General features: G+C 41.4%; 1 protein-coding gene across 2 annotated transcripts; it reads right to left on the minus strand.

The window, feature by feature from the left end:
- Positions 1–1,486: 1,486 nt before the first annotated feature.
- stk40 (serine/threonine kinase 40) lies at positions 1,487–23,147 on the minus strand. 2 transcript variants are annotated; one of them, XM_054782187.1, is made up of 11 exons: positions 22,484–23,147; positions 16,568–16,694; positions 16,085–16,170; positions 14,869–15,012; positions 13,470–13,694; positions 12,656–12,708; positions 9,257–9,372; positions 6,513–6,657; positions 6,277–6,396; positions 6,051–6,135; positions 1,487–4,341 (listed from the first exon to the last, which is right to left on the minus strand). In XM_054782187.1, the coding sequence occupies exons 2-11, from the start codon at positions 16,683–16,685 to the stop codon at positions 4,123–4,125; spliced, it is 1,311 nt and encodes a 436-aa protein (XP_054638162.1). In that variant the 5' UTR covers positions 16,686–16,694; positions 22,484–23,147; the 3' UTR covers positions 1,487–4,122. The 2 variants fall into 2 exon arrangements, with proteins under 2 accessions (XP_054638162.1, XP_054638163.1); XM_054782188.1 differs by lacking the exon at positions 22,484–23,147 and adding an exon at positions 16,824–17,315.
- Positions 23,148–23,636: the final 489 nt, after the last annotated feature.

The following is a 23,636-nucleotide window of genomic DNA, read 5'->3' on the forward strand; positions in this document are numbered from 1 at the left end:
AAATTCAAAACATTTGAATACGTCTAATTTGAATTCATTAAACCATTAATTGTACAATTTAATCAAAAACAATACAGCATATAGAGCAATAACTTTCTTCTCCTCACTGCTGTATATGATAATGAATACAAGATAAAACAATTTTGAAATAAAATGTATGAACTATACCAAACTAAACATTCTAATATTTTCCTTTTTATTTTAATTTTATTAAATCATTAATTGTAATATTTAATTAATCCAAATATTTTTTTAAATATATCAGAGATAACTTTCTTCCATCTCCTCACTGCTGTATAATATAAAAATCTCAACATTTTAATAGTATTTTGTTTTATTTTAATTTCATTAATTCATTTTTGAATTAATGAAAGCTATTTAATAACAAGAATTATAAAATTAAAACATCTAATATATTAATATGATATTAATATTTAACAACACTATACTAGTGCACTAAAAACAAAATGTCCAGCTCTATACTGATATGCAATACTTTTCACTTAAATATATGTAATATACATACCATAAAAATATGATACATAAATATATTTCGTATTATGTAAAGGTATCGTAGAAAATTAAATGACTGGCACAGGCATGTACAGTTTTTTTTTGTACGTATTTCAAAAGCAAACTATTTGGATAGTCATTTGTTGTGAAAGGAAACCATCCTTTAAAAGTTTTAAGTTTTGTATTTTTTAAGAATTCTTAGGACCAAAAGACACTAGACTGGACTTCAGTGTTTCGAATGTTCTGAGTAGGCTGCTACTTATGTTACGAAACACCACCACCTGCTGGCCAATAATGTGTATTTCAACCCAGCAACCACACGAACAAGAGCTCTTGTTTTCCATATCAAAGTTTATTGCTGACATGCATGTAGAGTTTTTGATGAAGTAGAAAAATATTATTTTTTTTATACAAAGGTGTTCTTCCCCCCTCAACTGTACAATAATGTCATTTAAATCTGTATGAAGATGCCCATTTGTGACCACCGAGCTACTTGCAACATAGTCAACTGTTGGCTTGTCAAATGAACCACACTTCTGTTTCCACTTGAAACTAATCAGCAATACATAGGGAATATATCCAAGACGTTAAAAGCAGGGAGGCTGGGGGAAGAAAAATTGGGGGTGGGGGGCTAGCAAATAGAATGTTGCTACTAAACCAAGGCGGGGAAATATTGACACAATTTTGCTAGAGTGGAGGGAAATGTTTTAACAACTTTGATACAATTTTTGCTGCTAAATCAGTGGCGGGGACAACCTTGCTTGTTCTAAAAATCATGCAACGCATCACCTCGCACTACTTGCATGCTTTTCAAACCACAGTACGGCCTTAGAAACAACTCGGCAAGACAAAAACAACAAAAGCCGCTAATTACTCATTTTGTGGCCTTTTCCACTTAATATCATCATTCTGTGTTCATTAAAAAACAAGCTTTTCTTATGGAATATTCATTACTACGACAATACTGATGATGTCCATTCAAGTTACATCTTTATATGGGACTCTAATTACTTTTTTTTTCTTTTTTTTTTTTTTACTCTGGGATGTGGTGCAGTCATGCTGGGGAATATTTACATGCTGACCGAAAGAGCCGCAATCATTGTGGTGGGTGAGTGGGGGTGGGGGACATAAATAAGTAAAAAAAAAACAACAAAAAAAACTGTGACTTAAGTTTAACAAAAAAAAGGTCAATAGTATAATAAAAAAAACAGCTATGCATAAGTCTGATAAGAATTAAGTTAAACAAAAAAAAGCTAAATTGAAAAAAATATATATTGTGCAAGTCAAACATTTTTTTTTAACAAAATGGTGTTTAAAAAAAAAGCTATGCATAAGTCTGAAGATAAAATCTAAAAAAATATATAGCTGAGTCACAAAAAAAGCTTGTGTCAAAAAAAAGCTATGCATGTGGTGTTTATTTTTAGTTTTTATTTATTTTTTTTAAAAGCTTACTTCTTGTAGTCAAAACAAAAAAAGCCTGCAGGAAAAAAAACAAAAAGAACTTCAAGCTAAGTTTAACCCAAAAAAACTAAACAAAACAAAACAAAAAAAACAAAACAAAAACAAAAGCAGCTAAAAATACAGTCACGGCCAAAAACGTTGGCATATTTGTCTGACTGTAAGTCAGGAAAAAAAACCAAAAAACTGTAGTCTGAAAAAAAGAAAAAACTGGGGAAAAAAATATTTTCCATTTTGTGTGCAAACACACACACACACACAACACACACAACACATGTCACTCCTGAAATTGTTTAAAAAAAAAACAAAAAACAAAAACAAACTATGCTTACGTATGCAAGTCAAGCTTAAAAACTAAAATACCTAGATTGTGTTATAAAAACTAAAGAAAGAAAGCATATGCACCAGTCCTAAATCAGGTTAGGGTAGCTTAAATTGGTGGCGATATGGCAAGAAATGGCCGCTACTTTTTGTCATGATTGTAGCTGAAAGCATCAACATGTCTACCTCCTGGTGTTAAGTGAACAATAAATAAATCTAATTACACCAGGATCAAGGGGAAGTGGAGGATATAAATAGTGAGGAATTAAGGTGGGGAAAAAAAAGTTGCGGTGTACAATAGACCTAACAGTCGCTGCTGGTGCTTGGCTTGGACAAGGCTTGAAAAACACACAAACTACAAATTAAGGAAAGAAGAAGGGAGTCACCACAATCCAGGGCAACTACAAACTCAGTAAACCTGTTAAAAAAATTACAGTATGGATCAGCAAGCACCTAAAACAGTGGGATGATAATAGTAATAATAATAATAATAATAATAATAATAATTATAATAATAATAATTAGAATACTACATGCATGTACAGAAAGACGACTCACAGGGGATGAAAACATTGCTCGGTGTTGGTCTTGGCTTTTTCACAGTGTGCCAGATATCAACATTTTTTCAAAAATGTTGCTTTCCCACTGCACGGTACCTACTCGGCTCCACTTACGCCAGAAATACCAGGCAATTAATCGACTTTTGAGGATACAAGGCTACACGCTAACATTAGCTTACCCTGTTACTGTGCCTAGTGCTCCCCTCAGTCACTCACACATGCCAAGAAGTAAAAACGGAGGTGAGGACCATCCCCAAACTGAGCCGAGCCGGTGTCGTGCAGTGGAAAAGCATCACTAAAAAAAAAACAAAAAAACAGGAGAATAGCTTAAAGACGGCTGCCGAGGTCAACGGCTTGGTAGGCCTTGGCTGGAAACACACACACACACACACACACACACACACACACACACACACGTCTCATTCACATTCATACTACGAACAAAACAGGTGTCTCGATAGACAGAAACGGTACCTGGAAGTCGGTATTTGAATGAGGACCCAGGTAGGTACCAGTTCCGTGGCTTCTGAGGACATGATTTTTGGCGATGGCACCAAAGAGCAACAGTTCATGGCCTCATATCGGGGGTCGGGGTTGAGGTGGGGTGGGGTCTTGGCATGGTGACTTCCAGGTTCCGCATGCTAGCTGCCTGCTGCTAGAAAAAAATAAAAATCAACATCTCGACGACAACGAGTTCTCTGTGTGCTCGTAGACACGCTGTGATATTGTCCCGCTTCCAAATGGGATTAAAATGCTACTCAGCGATCAACATGATTGAAGGAGAGAAAAAAAAAGGAAAGCTTATTCCGTTTTCCTGTGTTTTCCCAAGCATCAGGAGCATGGATGCTTGATGTCACTGGCGTGGTCTCAGAACAGTGAGCGTGGTTTACCAACAAAGAAGAGAAGACGAGAGAGGTAGATTGACTTTTTTCCCCCAAAACAGAGGAAGGAAGGAAAGAAGGAAGGAAGGTTGAAAGGAGGTCTGCCATGAGGTTATGGAGGAGGGGCTGCTACATGATTCTGGACCTGTATTGCTCAGGAGATCCCACATGGACAGGAGAGAGGAGATGGAAGAAGAAAATGCGGAGGGGTCCACAGTGACTAGATGGGGGAGCAAGCAACCTTTGGTTCCGGGGTCTGTCTTTCTGCCCCACCAAAGCCCACCTACACATGAGGCTGTGGGTACCCTGGACGAGATTCCGCCCCCTTGCAGTTCAGTTTCTCCTCAGTGAGAGTTTTTTTGGGGGGGGCGGGGGGTTGTTGTTGAGGACTACTTGCGCAGGAAACGCTGCGCTAGGATGGCGGCGTCGAGCGGGCTGATGGGCTGTGCGTCGTGGCCCAGCCGCCTGACTGGGGGGAGGCTGCCGAACTGGCGCTTGGTGAGAAAGCTCTTGGCCTCGTGGATAGTGTTTTTCTCCTCGGCCAGCAGCAGCTGCTGACGCATGTAGTTCTCAAACTCGTACTGCGAGGACTCCTCCGTCACCTTGGCCTGGAGGAAGGAAAGACGTTTTATTAAACCGGAAATGAGATGGAAACTGGGAATATGACGTCAAATTCTCACCATTTCAAATTTTGCAGTTTCTCTCCGTTTTTTGAAAATATATTAATAAATCACTGCTGTTTCGTGGTTTACTACGGCCTATTATTCGTCCAAAAATCTGCATATTTGACATATGACATAAGCAAATTTGACATATCTTTGAAGTAAATTAAGCATTTAAACATAAACACTGAGTACAATACAAATAAGGCATTCAGAAAATAAACTGAAAGACACGTTGTGATATGTAGTATTCCACACTGGTCACTAGATGTCAGTAATGTTACAATGAGACAAAAGCTACCACAGGATGACACCTGAAATGAAAAAGGAACAACAAGGAACTCCCAATGCGCACGTGTTGTCTACTTATGTCTACTATATTAGGTGATATGAGAGTAATGGTGACTATAGGGGTGTTAGTTCATGTCTACAGGGCTCTAATAATGTTAAAAACAGCTGCAGTAGTATTCTACACTGGTCTCTAGGTGTCAGTAACTTTACATTGATGACTTTACATTGATGATATATTAGCCACCACAACGTTAACGTGTGAGTCTTATCTTATTTATGTCTAAGGTGGCTTCTTTTCTATTATGTCTGCTATATTGGGTAATACAAGTGTAAAGGTGACTATAGGGGTGTTATTTCATGGCTCTAATAATGTTAAAACTGTATTTAGAAGGTCGTAAACAGGTTTGCTATGCTCTAACTACAAATATATTCCATTTATAAATAAGGAATCCTACTTTGCAAAAATCCACTTATCAAGGTCGGGTCTGGAACCGATTAATCGTGCTAAATGAGGAATTACTACACTATTTTATCATTTAACCCAAGCGTAGGCAATGGGAGATTTACATATATGCTAATACTTGTTACCCTCGAGACTCATTTGGTCCCATTATAACCACGTGTTTGTCACACGGTAATCCTGACATTTGCTTCAAAAACAAGAATGCATCAAAATTGATGCTGTTGTAAATTATTGACCTCATCAAGGTTGTCCACTTTGCACCTAATTTTTATTTTTTATTTTTTTTTAATATTACACAGTTTTCCACACTGGAAAAAAGGGTTCTTATGACAAAAATGACAAAGACAAAAACATATTTATACTAAAATATAGTTATATGGTTCGGTGTGACGTATTGAAAGAATGATGTAGTGAGAGGGAAAGTTAGTGAAAGTGGAACCTAAGGGTAAAACGTGTAACTACTCAGTTTAATTGGGGCCTCAAGGGTTAAATGAATACTAGGAGTGGGACGAAATATATCACAATATATTTCAATTATTTGTTTCTAGTTTTTAAGTTATTAGATATTGTATGTACTGTAGATGTTTCCCCCAGTATACAAATTATCGCATGAGCGCTGTATCGCCTAATCCAGTTACTTAAATAGTGTCTCCCACTTTAAATGGCAACAAACAAAATAAATACTGTACCTTCTTAATGCATATTATTTTTAAATTCAGTTGGGGAATAATTTGAGAAATAATTATTTTTAAATATACATTATTATCAAAATGTGTACACTTAAGGCCTTATCCCCACTACCTGGTAAATAAAGACATATTTTATATATATATTATTTTGAAATTGTAAGGACCTTTTAGACATGTACTGATTTGTGCCTCCCAAGTTGGATTCATCTTACCTCTTGCAGATGCTCTGGGTGATTGACCTGGTCATCGATGTCTGGCACCACCTGCAGGGGGCCACTTAGTGATGAAACTGATTGCCTGTAATTCAAAACAATAAAAATAAGCATTAACACTTCACTTTGGAGTCAACTGTAAGAGGATATTCACACAAACATTTCAGAATACGACATGGTGAGATTTAATGTAAGGCTTGATGCATCCAGCAGGTGGAGCACCTACCAGGAGGCGATGATGTCACTGAGGGACTCCAGCACCTCTCCTGCAGTCAGCCTCTGCTGAGGGTCCAGCACTAGCAGCTTGCGGATCAGGCACACCGTGTTCTCAGATACACGGCCATCTCTGCAGAGCGCACAGGAAGGATTACTTTCATCAGCTTGTACTACAAATAATCACGACAGATCAACAGAAGGCCCCGGCGGGATCTCCATCGACACACAAAAAGGTCGAACACTCACTCTGGGATGGAGTACTCTGCGGCCTTGATCTTGCGGAAGAGCTCTTGAGGTATGCTGTCGTAGAAGGGGAACTGGCCGTACAGCATGGTGAACAGAACCACACCGAGAGCCCACATGTCGCTGGGCTTACCGCGGTATGGACGACCTGGAAACAAGACAGAATTTCAATCAGTCTTAAACCATTTGTGGCGGACGATAATCAAAACAACATCGGCCTGGGCGATAAACCTAAAATATACCGTTACCAAATTTACCACGATAACCGACGTCATTTTGCCCATAATTGGTCAATTCTGTCCTTTAATAAAAAATAAAATCAAAGTATTTTTGTCTGTTTTGACTGTGTGCGCTGGTATGCTATGTTCATTCCCCTTTAAGACGAGGTACAATGTGTGGAGTCACGTGACTCCACCCATCCAGCCTGAACAAGAAGGGAAACGGACAACGAGGCACCGGTTGATGGTTCAAATGAAGAAGCGGCTGTACAGTGCCGGCATTTCACTCGCATATGCGCCTAGAAATAGACTGTGCGGGTAGAATAAATAAAAAGGGAGCACACGTGCGACTACGTTTTTCCAACCCTTTCTTTCGCATTTTGCTCCTGAAATAAGTCCATACAAAGTGAATCAAAGTAGAGGAACATTTTGGCGCATCTGTACATACTGTAATTCCACTAGTCTCCAACTTTTCTTGGTTCACATACGCAACTTGCGTTGACGCACGATGACATCTCAGTCGCACGAGCTGCACTCGCTGACGTAGCTAACGAGCCATGTTGTCAGTTGGATACTGTAACGCTGCGGGAAAGATGACTGCTCTCTGTGACCTACTATAGTGCTTTCCAATCATGCGCTAAAAACACGTTTTTTTCCCCTGTTTGTATGCATCGTAACACCGAATGATACTAAAAACGAATAACACAAATACATAAATATATGGCTTTTTAAAGCCTTTAAAAAAACATGTACATCACGGCCAATTATGCAAAACTGACAATTCCCAAATAAAGAACAAGAAAATAAAAACATTGTAAAAGCGTCTCTATAGGAAACCATTAATTTGCTGTTGGTAGCAGTTGTTAAGGATTCCAAGCTTTATGCTTGATGTCAAGAATAGATGGTCACATGGCTACAAAAACATGTGAAATTCTCTTGTGTAAAATGGTCATTTTGATGATGGGTATCTACCCAGTTTCTAAAGCCAACATGGCACACACATATAGGCAAATAACATGACAATGGAATGTCTGGAGTTGAATAGAGTAGTTAGAAAAATGAGAAAGTCACTGTATTTACAAATGGTATTATTATTAATTAAATATATCACCTGACATGGTTGTGGTAGGTCGGGTTGACATCAACGCCATTCTTCTTGTGCAGTGTGATAAGTGGCCATTAGTAATGCATTTGCATGAGACGTGATGTCAGTTATGTTATGTGGCTGTATGCTTAAGTACGTGTGTACAGAGTGTAGTAGCCAGGGTATGTGCGATACATTCATATTTGTGGACCGCAGTCCCAGGGAGATTTATTTTGGGTTCCACAAAACTGGTTCCATGAAAACTGTCATAACCGTTCCAGGGTGTACCCTGCCTCTTGTCCCAAGTAAGCTGGGATAGGCTCCAGCTTACCCTTGACTCTAATGACAAGCGCTGTGGAAATGGATGAATAGACAGTGTAATTTTACAAAAATCAGGTGTTTACATTTTAGTGAGAATTTACAACTTAATTCTCATTAAATTAAGAGCATGAAGACTCTTTCTTGTAATATTATCACATTATTTTGTATTGTGAATCTACCTCACAATAAGTTGGATATAAATGAACGCGTCCACCAACAGAGGTAAAAACACTGCATGCAATGCAATCATTTTTTTTTTTAGCGCAAGGACAACTTTGACCCTTAGTGACTCAGGGTGATCAGAAAGCTCCTGTCAAGGCAGCGAGTGTAATGATTAACAGGATGGGCCAAGGCAAACCGTTGACACATTACATTTCCAAGAAATCTCCACAATACCAGTAAGTAACAACAACAAAGAGGAAGAGTGGGAGTGGGGTAAACTACGAGGACAATTAACCTTAAGCCATTAAATCTGACGTGGATGCTTTAACATTATGCTAGTAAGGGGGGAGAGGGTCATCTTTGGGTGATGTTGTTACAGCTAAAAGCAGCATGTTAAAGCTTGTGACACACACGCTGACAGGAGATAGGAGGGGGTATATGGGAGTAGCTTCCCTCCAGTGAGTCATCAGTGTGACTCACTGACGCTCGCTTTTAATTGAGTGCCAGTCACGTTATGTTGACACACACACGGGTTTATGTACGAGCCTTTGAGAGGCTGATGGTAAAGACATTTTGTTAGCGAGCCCAGATGAAGCCGTGTCAATCATCTGCTGGTGTTGCAGGACTCCTCGCTCATCAGCATTGACTGACAACATTCTCACTGTAAAACTGGATGATTAAATTCTGGCTTCCTCTTTTCACAGACAAAGTAGCTTCCTCTACAGACACACAACAATCAACTATTACAGAAAGCTGGGGGGGGAGGCTAATTCATGTTTTCCTGAGTTCAACATTGCGAAATAATCTCCTTCTCGGCGCCTTGTTACTAAAACAAAACACTCTGAACACCAGGCTCACGAGCGTTACGCAACACTCCTCGACAGGATCCCACAAATTCACCTTCTCACACCAGTACACACATATGGTCCAACATGTTTCAAGGATTTTAACTTCTCGCTCACCGCTTAACACATCGGGGCTGATGTAGGCCGGACTTCCTCTCTGGTCTTTGAGCAGGTCGTCCTCGCTCACCAGGTGCTTTCCTAGGCAGAAGTTGGTGATGGTGATTCGGTGCGTCCTGCAAAGCAAAACAAACACACATAATTAATAAGTCCAGAACACATAACTACCAAGTCGCTACAGTAACAGTGTCCTTGAGTAAGTTAAAGAGTCTGCGTCTATGAAAGCGACAGTAATAATTAAGCAGCGTACAGTCGGCCCTCGCAATACTGTGGTTTGATTATCGCTCCATCGCAGTTTTGCAAAAATTCATGAATGATTGCCGTTTCCTGGTTGACTATGGCATATTATTAGTCAAAACATATTGAAAGACAAAAGGTATATGCACTGTTCTGGTCACTAGGCGTCAGTAATGTTCCATTATTGAGACATGACATTAGATTACAGTCACACTGCATGGAGTCAGCCATGACATGTCCGACATGATAGAGTGTAAAGAACTTGTGGTACGTTTTTGGCTTCTTTGTCCTTCGTCCCCACTCTGTTTTAAACACTAGAATAGAGGCAATAAATTGGAGGCTACTAGTTAGTTCATTAGCTTGCTAATGGTTGAAGCCATGGCCGTCTTTTGTGTCCCTGCAGTGATCCCGTAGCCTGTGCCTTACAGTTGAGCAATGTGGTGTAAACAAAGAATAACACGAGTGTAAAGGTGACCTTAGGGGTGTTATTTCATGCCTACAACACTCTAATGGTAAGAAATTATATATAGAAAGTCATAAACAGGTTTTCTATGCTCTAACTAAAAAAAAAGGTCCCCTTTATGACTACTGAATCCTACTTCGTGGAAATTCACTTACCGCGGTTGTGTCTGGAACCAATTAACTGTGATAAACGAGGGATGACTGTAGTGGTAAAGCGGTTCAGGGTTAATCTGGATATGGGTTCTAACTCGTTCGTAACCCGAGGGCCACCTGTATTTTTTTTCCTTTTACATAATTTAAACTTTGGATAATAACAATACTTTGGACATTTTCTAATTCATCTACAAAGAGTAGCAGATTTTATTAGAGTTATGTGGTTTATTTGATTTGGGAAAGTGTATTTTTGTCTCCAGATTAATGTTGAAATGTTTAACAACTTTTGCTCCAAAACCTACACAGCTGGCAGCACTCTAAACAGCAGCTTAAACTTTAGCTTTACAGATGCCTGACGAATAATTTCGGCATAGAGTCTATTAAGAGTGGAGGACACTACTTAAGGGATTTACCATGACCAAAAAAAAACAAGGTACGAATGACGCTTGCATCACCACAAAGGCCTCAAATAGCTCATGCTATTCATGCTATTGAATGGTAAGGTGTGTCCAAACTTTTGCTTGAAACTGTAGTTAGTGAAGGAACAGTGCAGTACTGTAAGGCTGTGCTCTGTTGGAGAAATGCAGAATCGAGGGGAGAAAAAAAGGAACATGAACACTTTCGACAAACATATGAGTCAACTTGTGGCTGAGGATGATTGTTGATTACTAAGACTGCATGGTGATGAGCTGGCAAGCGGATTTCTTCTTTCTAAAGCTCACAAACATGCAAAACATGTACACAGGCACGCAATTTGAAGTGTTTAAGCACATAGTGGCAAGCGGCACATGTTGTATGCCTTACTGGACTGCATCCTTCAGCCACATCTGCTTTCTAATAAAAGGTCAACAACTTCTCACTGCTTTCTGTCACTTTCACACCATGCTCCCTGCACAGACCCTCAATTTCTTGCTCCAAATCTGAGCCACTTTTGCAATTCACCTCTTCTACTGTGTTTGCAAATTCATCTCACACGAGTGGCCTCGCGATGTGCCAGAGGAACACGATGGAGCCGCTTCAAGGACCCTCACTGGGCATAAAAGCTTCCTTTGTGGAGCGTCCTCTGCTCTTTTGTCTGAGTGCATCACAACTTTTTTCATATTCTTGCGCTGGAGACAGGCTCAAATGAAATTGCACGTTTGCCTCATGAAGCGAGGAGGGTCCTTGAGGACAGAGAGCGGAGTCTCCACTTCCTGGTCATGTGATCTCCAGCAGGCAGGAAACTAGTCACCTTTAGGAACCACCCCTACAACGACTATTGCCTTCCAGGCGCATTTTGCTGGAAATACGATAGCTGACGAGGAGGGAGGTTAAATGAAGGGTATACTTAAAGGGCAGTATAGATTAAAAAAATTAAGAGGGTTTTAAGTTAGAATACAGTCACTTTAAATGGCATGAGTACCACCCTCTATGGGTTGCCGCCAAAAATCTTTGGAAGACATGCTAGCATACATGTAATAAAGATATTATCAAATTGTTATAATTATTAGACAAATAGCCAATGACTTCTGGACAATTAGTTAAATCCTGCCCATGTACAGTAGGTACTACTAATGTACAAATATAAGTACCGGTACATTCTGATGCCTAATTCATTGCTAATTTCAGTGTCATTCGTAGGAGTATCTACCAGGGAAAACAATACATAGTGACTAACACAAGCAGCATTCATGCACAGTGTGTACCTATGAATGGCTACACACACATTTAAAATGCAGGAAGTCAATACAGCGTCCAAAGGCAGCAATGCTGGAAAACTGATTTACGATGTCCTGCCTTCCTGGCTGCTGCCAGAGGAAATCGCATCATCACTGCATGAACTGCTGAGCTCGTCGATAGCACCCGACGACAAAAATGCAAGTGGAGAGAGGGGGAGATCAGTGTGCTGCTACTTTTATTGGAGCGACTCCTTCATGACATGCATGCGAGTGCAAGCTGAAGTATGTCAAATGGTGTTGACGGGAAAAGTGAAAAAGGCATGTGACAAAAAAGGACAAATCGTGTGGACAATGAGCAGGAAAAAGGGGGTGGGATCAAAAGGAGGAGGGTAAATAAATAATGACTGTGTGTGCACATGCATGACGTGTACTGCCATGTGAGTCAGCTCTGAGCTATGGACCCTTTTGCAGGCCTCTCCTTTGTCTCCAGCGGGGACGGAGTGTTCCACTCATGTGCTTTGTTGCTGCCACCCTCACGACAACAGCATCATTTCATCACCACTGCTGCTGTTGCTGCTGTCAGTGAGCTCCGATGTCTGATACAAGACAGTCAATGCGGCACAATGATAAACCCTCACATGACATGTTATTACAATCTCACCTAGCAGCGATGACTCAACCCATGCTTACAAGAAGCAGCAGAGAAAGAGGCTTTGAGTTTCTATGGCTGATCCCCGCTTGACAGTGTAAGAATGTGACCCTTCGCCTGGCGTGTCCAGTCAATGGCATAGGATGTGCAGGCTGACGCTCAAGAGAGATGACTTACCAGCAGGTTAAAATTCCCCGCCCGCCCCCCCGTCTAATGACCAACTTATTTGTGAAATCTTACCGTTTGTTCAGCACCATGTTGCCCAGCTTGAGGTCTCGGTGCACCATGTTCTTCTGCAGGCAGGAAAGGGTAGGGGTAAGAATGGGTTTTATTGCGTGATTAGTTGCTAGATATGGATCTATTAAGGCATTATTTTGTTAGTTCAAACAGTGGAACCTCAAAAGTCAAGGAATTCATCGTTTTAAACCTAATATTCAGGAAAACCACACTATAAGGAAAGCATCAGCAAATTTTGCTTAGGTTTGTCTTTTTTGCGACACTTGTTGCACCCAAAAAAAAAGAAAAGAATTGGGCCCCTCTGGGGGTCATGGTGAACTGTCGGGGGCTAAACGTTTCTGTCCCCCACTGGACAGAAAATAATTGAGAACACGAGTCAGAGTGCCACATGAAGCCTCGGCTGAGAGAGTATTGAAGGATTCACTCTGTACTGTTGGTTTGGCTTTTTGGTGACAGTTTTTGTTTTTTTACAATAGATGGACCACATTCATGCATGACATCGTGCAAAAGTGAAACTCCATACAAAACTGAAGACAACATTTGTATGTTTTTTGTTTGTTTTTTTAAGTAAGATTCGGGTACAGTTAAGCAGGTGGACGGCTGTCATGCATAATGTCAGACCTTAGTTCCGCTAACATTAAAAGATGAACTGCAGTTCAGTATTCCAGATCACTTAGCAGATCACTTTACACTTGCATGACAAAATGAATCAATTAAAAAGTGAGACACATGCGGTGCAACTGTTACGCAAAACACGCTCCTATTTACGCCTGCATGAGATAGTTTTCTTTATAATTGTCATGGTGTCAAGGCTCACTTTGTGCAGGGCCTCCACCACGCGCACCACGTCGTAGAAGATGATGATGGCCTCGCGCTCGCCCAGCCGCTTCTCCTTGATGACGTAATGCTGGAGGTTGATGAGGTCGGCCGTCTTGTCGCTGAAGTCGTGGGCGCACAGGCAGTCGAGCACGAGGCAGATGCGCTTCTTCATCTTGCGCACCTTGTTGGCCTCCGTGTCCTCCACTATTTCGTAGGCTCGATCCTGGTGAAGGAGGAATGGGCAGAAAGGCGCTTACGTCATGTGAAGGAACGGTCTTTTACTATGTTAAATGGCAGTGCCTGACGCTGATGAGACAACATTATGACATGATTCTCATCCTTCTATTAGCTGTGGGCAGCTTACTTGGCAGACCCATTGTGTACAATGCTCTATTTTCCGCTACCAGCCTCTGTTAGCATAGTCTCATTGATTTCTCTATCATCTACGTATGGGTTGTCTTTTTTTAGACCCAGTCGGCACACCTCTGAAAGCTTCTATTATTATGTGGACAGCCCATTGTAGATGTAACTGTAATCCAATCAATACCGCGGAGCTATATGAATCAGCACGGCCGCGCGGAGCTGACGGGATGTGAGGCGGTCAGTGGGAAATACAGGTGAGGGAGGGGTATGGTTGAGTGTGAATGGATGAGGCTCAGAACAGTGAATGGCTTTTAGTGGTAGGTCCATCTTCTACTGAAAAACAGCAACATGTAAATGCTCTAATTATAGCCAGGGTGTTTATTTACCTAAACCCCAAAGAGGTGTACTTATAAGAAAGCATTTTTCATTTACTAATAATAATCATTTAGAGCTGGAAGGTAAGCCACAGTTCGCTTTGACCACATGGTCACTGATTAACAAGTATATTGCACAACAAAGCAGCAACAGAACCAATGTTGCAATAGTGTTAAGGAGTAAATTGCTGTCATCATAAATACCGATGAGTTCATTGTAAACAACAGTACGGCAAGTGTAACACGCACACGTTTTCACCCCAACAGCAACATTTTAAAGCGCATGCAGAGATACCTGTAGGTAAGCTGCTGGATGCTGACCACTCATGACACTTCAAAAGGCAGCCACTGCCATCTTGTGGAGTTAATTAAAAAAAAAAAAAAAAAGAACAAACCGCATTTGAAAGTTTCAGATAGCGACAGCCGTTAATGCCGACGTTGTGCTAAATAGAGTCCCCGGTTATTTGCGGCCAATATGGAGGACGCTGTGATTAATTAAATAGAGGCGTTAATTGGAGCATTTATGGTCTTTAATACCAGCTTTGATTTAACGTTCTGACTCGTCAATGTGTTTTAACCCAGAACTAATTAGAGAACAAGGTGATTATTTGATTTATTGCTGCATCTTCTAATGGAAAAGAGCATAGCTTCTTCACCAACCTGGAAGAGGCCATGATGGTGCACCACCCCATCCTGGTTGTGCAGCAGAGACAGGAGGGAATACTCTGTGTGCAGCAGCATCTTGCCCTGCCTCTCCTCTTGAGTCTCGCCAGCAGAGTCCACTCGCTCCTCTAGCGTCAAGATCTGTGGACAAAAGAGGAGAAAAAAAAACTCCATCAGAGGTCATTTGGGGGCAGCTTCGACAGTTTACTGCCAGTGAAGACGATCCTCGGTCTTGACACTAAACCTTTTAATATCGCAGAGGAACGTCGACTGGAGCCCTTGTTGACAGTCACTTGAAGCACGTCACCAAGGTAACAAGATGTATATTACCATCCTATAATGTGGCCTCCAAGTGACGCAAGCTGCTGATTCGATCCCACCCACACACACTCTTAGCTTGCACTTAATGCCAGCTTTTGGTGGTGAACTGCTTATGGAAAATGTAAATAGATGCTTTGTGATTGAATGCAAAGTTAATGTCAATAACATTCACTAAATTCACTGCATGTCTTTACAATTCAGTGATAATGACCACAGAATCAAAAATTAAACTTGTGTAGCATTGTACTAGGGTAGAGATGCAAGTTGGACACTTGTGTCTGTCCTGGCATCTCAGTACAACATGGCTAAAAGCCACTATACATGATATTAATGAAAACAAGGAACCGGATGCATGCCACAAAGTAGGGTAGCACTTTTTTTAAATTTTAATCACGATCTTGAGTCACACTAACGTGATGTAATTTTTTTAAATTACTTAACGACAAAATTACTTAGCTGCATCACAAACACTGCCATTTTGCACAAGGGCGAGTTGGCCCCGCTGTCCTTAGCTGACGATAATAACAGATAAAAACAGAGTGATTTCTGCTTCAGACACAGCGCTGGCAGGCGACGCAGCCACAGATATGAGGGGCAGCTCTGACTCACCACACAGAAACCGGCGTTAAAAGTGGACATTCCAGGTGGAGCACTACCCCTGCACCCTTCTTCTGAACACCCCACGCTTGTGTAACAGACATTGGATAGCCCCCATAAACAGGGTGCACAGACTGGTTTGTTTGTGCCAGACTGAAAGTGGAGGACCATAAAATGAACACAGACAAAGGAAGGTCAAAAGTTTGCGTGTCCACTCGTGAACTCTAGCTTTGAGTGACATTTCATTTTCTTGTCAAACTATGTGTCAGCGCAAAAGCATGCCTGCTTGACTTACTTTGAGCTGATAAAAGTCATCGGTGCCATCTTTTCTGGCCAGACACTGCACTATACTGGGTACTGGTGAGTTGCCCAGACGAGGCCCTGCAAGGAAGGGGAAAAAAGGACAGCTGCATGACCAAAAGGCAGTGGGTGTGTGTGAGTGTGTGTGCTCTTGCTGCAGCTCAAAAAAAAAAAAAAAAAAAGTGTGTTTTGCCCATTAACACCCCACGTGTGATGTTTAGTTTAGCAGATGGCTCGTAGAGTAAAACAGTAAGAGAGACACGTCATTGGGGCGAGGGGGGGCTTGCATCGTCTAACCTTGCGCCGGCACGGACCCCTCTCTCTTGCCCATGTCATGGGGATCAGCAAAATTCTTGACATTCTTGTCACAGGCGTGCATGTGAGCGCACACGTAATTCTTACTTTACGTGTACTAAGGCACAAAAACAAATTCAAAACAAGCAGACTTTTGTAGAAAAAAAAAGGACAATTTCTTTACCCAGGATGAAGGGCCCAGCTCGCTTGGCGTTACTGCCAGATATCCCAGGACACTGCAGCTTGCTGGCTCTGCCTGACGTCTCTCCGGCCCCTCTCTCCGAAGCACGCCGCTTGGACATACTGGAGCTCTGCAGGGAAGTGGCGTAAATTAAAAAAAAAAAAAAACACGAATAGGATGAGTCAGAAGCATGTAGCTAAAGGCACACACAAAATACTGCAAAAACAACTATGACTTTAGGAAAAAGACAATACAATACCAGGTGCTTTAAGCTGCAGTGCTGGTTGAAGGAGTGCTTGAATGCGAGTGAAAGGAGGTAAAATGCAGGGCAGCTCCTCCCGACCTATCTGCATGTCCCTCCCACACGTTTACCAACACACCAGTGCCAATGTGAGACCATTACAGCTCCCATTCAAAATAATGGTTGCTGGTGTCAAGGATGACACCCCGGATGTCAACCCCCTCCTCCCTCTAGAACAAACACTAACAACCTACCACAATCTATAATTAACATGGAAATGCAGACATTTTAAACACACACTTTCAATTTGCCTCTCAGCAGAGAGGCACATATGCGACCTAAGCTTTGCCTGCTGGCTTTAGAAAAATCCTTCCGCTCTTAATCTGCGTGTTTTATCTCAAAATCTGCACAGCCAGCTTATCTGGACAGACTTTCCTATGACATGACATGCACGTAGCGACAAGGCCGCCGCTACAATAAGAGACGCTGATAGCGTGACACATCTTGACTTTAGCCCGCACCCGTCCCCCAGAAGTCGAGATGTATGCTTTGTTTAGCGACACGGAGCAAGTTCCCCATATGATGAAACCACGCCGGTTTCAACCGAGAGGGATGATGACTCACCGCTTTCGACTTCCATTGCCTTTGGACGGCAGTGTTTAAACACTCAGGTGATGACACCATTAGGAGGATGAAATGCGCCCCCGGGCATGCAACATGTGTGAAAAAGCCAGCACTATATGTCAAGTAAACACAGCACTGTGAATATTGTATTTCCTCGTATAGTGGCCAGGGGTTATTGTATAAATGCTTGTGCAAGCGTGGAGCTTAACAACTCCCATCCACTGATTGGTCGACTGAGAATCGGTGCTTCACAAGACGAATGGAATGCATAACTGACTCACATATGTTTAGGCACATCGCAAATAGGAGGTTTGCACTTGCTGCATGACTGTAGGACTTTTCTTGCTTGCCCAAAAAATAAAAGCAAGACCCTGAAAAAAATTCTGCTTAAAAAAAATGAAGTCGAACTTGATGTCTTAGATGAATCCATTGCCGTTTTATACAATAGCCTGTTTCTACAATGTCACTCTAGATATTTTCATTTCATGTATTATACTGATTATAATCCCTCCAGGGGAAATTCAATTTACACTCATTCCCATATGAGATTTTGCAGCTATTAGGTACCCGCCTGCACACCAGCAATTGAAACTAAAATCTAAATTTGTGCTACCGAACCCAACCGCTCGGTGGAAACACTTGTGGCAGTGACAGCATTTTCCCTGAAGAGAAAAAGAGAGGGGTTTATTTGTTTTCAGATGGTGATTAATTAAGGCATGGCATCTGTGAAAGCAGAGGCCTCTATTTGAGGAAATGCAGCAGTTGAGTGCACATTTAAGAATCCAGAGCTTCTACTTAAAAAAAATGCAACAAGTCTTTCAGGCAACACTAATTATATTGTTTGTTCTGCAATCTTTAAGGCCATCAAAATGTATCGCTCGCCACTCGCCAGCTGGCACCTTCGGGCCCAGAGCGGAGGCAGGACGGTTGGCAGCCACGGATTCTCACTTCCATGAGGCTTTTTGTGATCCCAGACAGCAGACCGTGTCATCGTCGTGTGTCTCTCGCCCATCTGTCTCTGTCCCCGCCGCTACTAGTCATCACCCACTGAGTCTGATGAAGCGGAGGCTTTTCTTGACAAGGCTCTATGGCGCAAGGCACAGTGACACAAAGTCACGCTGCCCAAAGTAAGAGAGGATCAGCACTTTTTTTTTTTAAACTAGGCAGGAAATATCAGCCTTTAACATCCTATGTTCCCACAATATCAGCCTTTAACATCCTATGTTCCCACAAAGAGATGAATGCATATTTAAACTGTAAATTGTGCAAATGTTCTGAGAATAAGCATGACATAAATGTAGAAAACATGGCAACAAGATTACATCCACTTGCATAATGTTTATTACTGTGCTTTTAGTTTGTACGACTGCATTGCAACATACAGATAGCAATGAAATAGCATTTTCTTGGGGCTACCTCATTTAGCTACGGAAGCAGACACAGCAAGACTCTACTCTGTATAGTGTGGGGCGAAAACCATGTTGTATTGAACGCATCAGCTATAAAGAGCCTAGTAAACAAACAACAGCAATGGGGAAGAATTAGTGTCTCTTGAATTTACTTCTCGGTAAGGAAACATTTTTTTCCGAGAGGAGATTAAGGGCATCAGGAAACAGTGTGGAGCAGTCATTTCTAGCCATGTACAACACAGCAGTAGAGAATCTAGTCAACCGTGTGACCTCGTATTATTGTACCCCCTACCATTATATTGAGGGGCAATGGAACTCTCTGGTCCCTGGTGAGGCAAGTTCATTTTATTTTCTATGTAGAGTCGTCCCTCGCAAGATCGTGGTTCCATTATCGCTCCCTTGCTGTATTGTGTTTTTTCACAAATTAATAAATGATTGCTGTTTTGTGGTTGACTATGGTGTATTATTAGTCCAACCACACTGAAATCTAAGTGATATGTACTACTGTGGTCACTCGGTGGCAGTAATGATACAAAACATTGATGAGACATTACATTACCTTCCCACTGCATGAAGTCAGCCATGGCACGTCCAACATGATAGTGGACAAAAAGGTAAGGTTTTGGCGTCTTAGGTTTAGAAGAAATAAATTCAAGGCTAAATGGTTAGCTCTCTAGCGTGCTAGCTAGCGGCCGTCTCGAGTCCTTGCTGCATGAGACTTGCACATGTGTTGTAAACAATGAATAATAGGACTGTAAAGTTGACTATAGGTGTGTTATGTCCTGTCTACATGGCTCTAATAATGTTAAAAAGTGTATTTAGAAAGTCAAACAGGTTTTCTATGCTACAGAAATATTCAATGTATTAACATTGAAGCCTATCCTATAATCACAGACAACTGTAGTGTCATATTTTTTTGTGAAATGAAAGGGGGGGGTTGGGGGGGGGAACTAGAGAGAACACTACTACAATCACGGTGCAAACAAAAATTACAGCGCAAGATGTATCAGGTAAGTAAACACACAAAGGGCAACAACTCCTACGTGGAATAATAAACACCATGTTAACTCTCAACACGTAACTTTAGCAACTTTTTACAAAACAAGTGCATACTGGAAAGCACACCCAGAAACACTGTGTACGAGGTGCTGCCAGAAGAAAAGAGAAGCCTAGATTCTGAAAAACCTGCTCATGTTCTGCACTGTTGTTAATAAAGATGAAGATTGGAGGATTGGCTTTTTTTTTTTTTAAATACTTGAAACCATTTTACCTACCTTTGGCACAGCCCCCAGGTAAACTGAGTTTGAGACCTTTGCATAAGACTGTGCAAGTGTACCTCATGTTGTGGCGAGTCGTGTGTTTGCAAGCTGGACAGTTTAAGTTATCGTAAATTCCGGACTATATAAAGATAAGCCGCACCCACCAAATTTAAAGAAAACATTTTTTTGCACATACAATATATAGTCCACACCTGTCTATAAGCCGCAGGTGTCCACAAGATGCCCCCCCCGTCAGAATTTAACAGCTGCTGCAGTCCAAGCAGAAGATGTAGTAATTCTACAGTTGATCAAACTTACTTAAGATTTTTCAGATCAAAACACTATCTCCACAAAAGATTTCAAAACGTCATTTTAGTAGAGACTTCTTGACTCTGCACTCTAAGCATCATGGCAACTGTAGTTCTTTTAGCCGTAATCAACGTGTGGATAAAAGTTGTGGTTTATAGTCTGCAATTTACAGTAAACATATCCATGCACCTTGGACCAATGTAAATGATTCATTGGGACAGGAGCAGCAGCAACAAAACAACAACAAGGCAAGAAGGACCTCCAGGCGGCTGTTCATCTAGTTACTAAACACCAGCAGCACTTCTAAACAGCGCCGACCCCTGACACACATAAAAAGCAAAGGTCAAGGCAGCCGACAAATGCACGCTGACCTAGATGACATCAGCGCTGTGACGGCATACATACAGCTATTCCCTTTCTGGCACAGGCAAGAACTGAGACAGTGTGATGGAATCACTCCGAAGCGATAGGAGAAGTGTGCTGCCGGTTGCCCACGGGACATGCTGGCTCCCTTAAATAGTATCGCAGAAAACCAAGCGCATAAGGTGTCCGACTAGATCCACCCACAAGAGCTTCATGCCACATGTCTGGCTCTGCAGGAACAGCCGAAATACAAAAAATCCTGAATGGACGGCACTGCATGCATTGAGGAGGCGGAGTGAAGCTCACTGAAAAATGTCCACTATTTAAAATACAGCTACACAACCATCATTATCATGCTTACATTGTTATTGTTACATGTGAACTTACAGGAAGCAAAATGGTTACCAAGTCACTGCTGAGAAATGGAGAAGTGGTAGGAATAAATCTTGTTTCTTCCTACTCCTTTTCGGGCATGCTGCATTGTGGCAAAGTTTAATCATATTATGTTCCTCAATAAACTAAATTATGACTAAGCTGACTGCTTTTAAGAGATGAGTCCACAACATGAATATTCCTTATACAAGGACAGAATGAAGACAAAGATAAAAACAAGCTCTGTTTAGGCGTTAGTATGACAAATGCCTTATTATTGTGATAAAGCTTTTTTCCCCACTTTCACACTTCAGACTCTTAATTTTTTTCTAAAAAAAAAAAAGGAAAATCTGCTCATTGTCATTAAAACTGCATGAAAAAAAATATCAGGTGCAAAGTGGAATATTTGGTATCACAAAAGAACAAATCACGCAGCCTCTCAGTCACCAGTCAGCTGGGATAGGCTCCAGCTCACCCGTGACCCTAATGAGAAAAAGCAGTACAAAAGGTACAACACTTACGCAATTAAACAATATGTACACTCTTAATATGCCTCCAAGGTTAAAACTGTTTTTTTATTCCAGTGTTTCACTATTAAGGATTTTTGTTTTATTAATAAATGTTACTGGATGTTTCATATTCTGGTTGGGGGTTGAGCGCCCCTTCAAGTCCACCAGCTAGAATCGCCTCTGGAATGATGCAGTTTGATGCCAGTACAACAATAAGCAAAACAATACGAGAATAATTGTGCTTTGTTGCTTATTAGATCTCATTAGATTGTTAATTTGTGATTAATGAAGTTTAAGAAACAACATTCGGTAATGCATGAGCCTTTTTAACCATGCACATGCCGTCACGCCACTTAATCGTAAAATCGACCTAGTCAAACACTGTTTGGGACGTCTATAAAGATTATGAAACAATTTAGTAACATTAATGCAAAGAAGGACTGAAGGACTCCGACAAAGTAGCAGTAGTGGCGGTGGTAGTAGTAGTAGTAGTACAGTAGTAGTAGTAGTAGTAGTAGTAGTGGTGGTAGTGGTAGTGGTTGTAGTAGTAGATAGAAGCAGTAGTAGCAGCAGCAGCAGCAGCAGCAAACACACCGGCCACACAAAGAGGACACACACGACACAAGTTTGGGCTTTCTGTGCAAACTACACTAAGCAGCGCTTGGCTTAAACCGTACCAAATTTAACATTCATCCATTTAGGACTTGTGGGCATAAATTAAAATGTTCGTCTGACGGTGAGACTGAACACAAAGTCAGGAGAGAGGCCATTTAAACAAAAGTACTTCCAGCTGGCTAGCATAACCGCCGAAGCTAGCTAGCAACGTAGCTCACCTCAAGCCGAAACCTGCCGGGGTTAAAAGTCTTGCGTCGTCCCCTCACAACGTCCACATTTCTCGGGAGAACGCCGTGGATTAGTTCCGTGTGTGAAGCTTCCCCGGTTCCGTTGGGGTTCTCGTAAGGCTTTTTTTTAGGATGTGTGGCTGAAATGAGCAATTAAGGAAAAGCCTCCTCTCTCCACTGATCGCATCTTTCCACAGCGACAGCGCCACCTGACAACGGAAGTGACGCACATTACTTTCGTGATTGACAGTCGGGCTCGGCCATTCACAAACCGCCGCTGGCTGCCGATGAAAATTTTTTCTGTCGACGTAATGGAACAAGACAGGATTACGTCACTGCGTAAAACGATTACACGTCTGTTGCTTATTGTTCCACACACATACAAAATGCAATACACTTTAACAGTTGTATTATTGGTGGGCCAAAAAAAGTGCCTTTAACACCCTACCCTCCCACAAATGCATGTTAGTTGTCGGCTTTGTGCAAGAACCATTGCATTATTGGCTCATTTTTTTATTGGCCCGCAGCACATTGTAGAAAGAAAATTAATGAAAAAAAGAGCAACGAGGCACAATGTAAAGCAGAAAAACCTGAAATGTTGATATGAAATGTTGCCTTCCCCCGCAGCCTTTGATTTTTCAGTAAGGGTTTGGACACCTCTGGGCTAGGCTATTTGCTAAATTACACGTGGCATTTGCACGATATGTTTAGTATTAGGGTGCTTGTCGCTTTATTTATAAGCGTGAACATACAGGAAGTGAGCCAGTTATTTCTAATGGCCAAGAAGTGGTAAGTTTAAATAAGCTCTGCTTTTTCATATTTCGGCTGTGTTGCATTGTTGTGTGATTATGTTTCTTACTGTAAATGTCGTTAAGCAAAATAAACTATGACTAAGCTAATTACGTCAACGTGCTTAGTACACGACATTGGGCACACTTGCGCAAACTCAAAATGATGACTTAATACTCTATTTGTTTAGTATGACAAATTATTATAATTATAAAAACTGAATGGCGCACAATATCCTCAGGTTCTCGAAAGGGTTAACTATTTTCCCATAAGGTCACTACAGGTCATCTGTGCAAGTGTGAGCTTGTGAGGGTTATCATACATTCCACAAGTTCAATTCTGTAATGACTGACAA

The sequence above is a fragment of the Dunckerocampus dactyliophorus genome, chromosome 7 (genome assembly GCF_027744805.1).
Source record: "Dunckerocampus dactyliophorus isolate RoL2022-P2 chromosome 7, RoL_Ddac_1.1, whole genome shotgun sequence".
Lineage (NCBI taxonomy): Eukaryota > Metazoa > Chordata > Actinopteri > Syngnathiformes > Syngnathidae > Dunckerocampus > Dunckerocampus dactyliophorus.

Bases quoted from the DNA above. Each gene is read 5' to 3' on its own strand.
- stk40 (XM_054782187.1), bottom strand. From the start codon at position 16,685: ATGTCCAAGCGGCGTGCTTCGGAGAGAGGGGCCGGAGAGACGTCAGGC. The intron at 12,709-13,469 runs GTGAGCCTTGAC...TCCTGCCTGCAG, and splicing joins TGGTGGAGGCCCTGCACAAA to AAGAACATGGTGCACCGAGA. The intron at 4,342-6,050 runs GTAAGATGAATC...TCCTTCCTCCAG, and splicing joins ACCCAGAGCATCTGCAAGAG to GCCAAGGTGACGGAGGAGTC.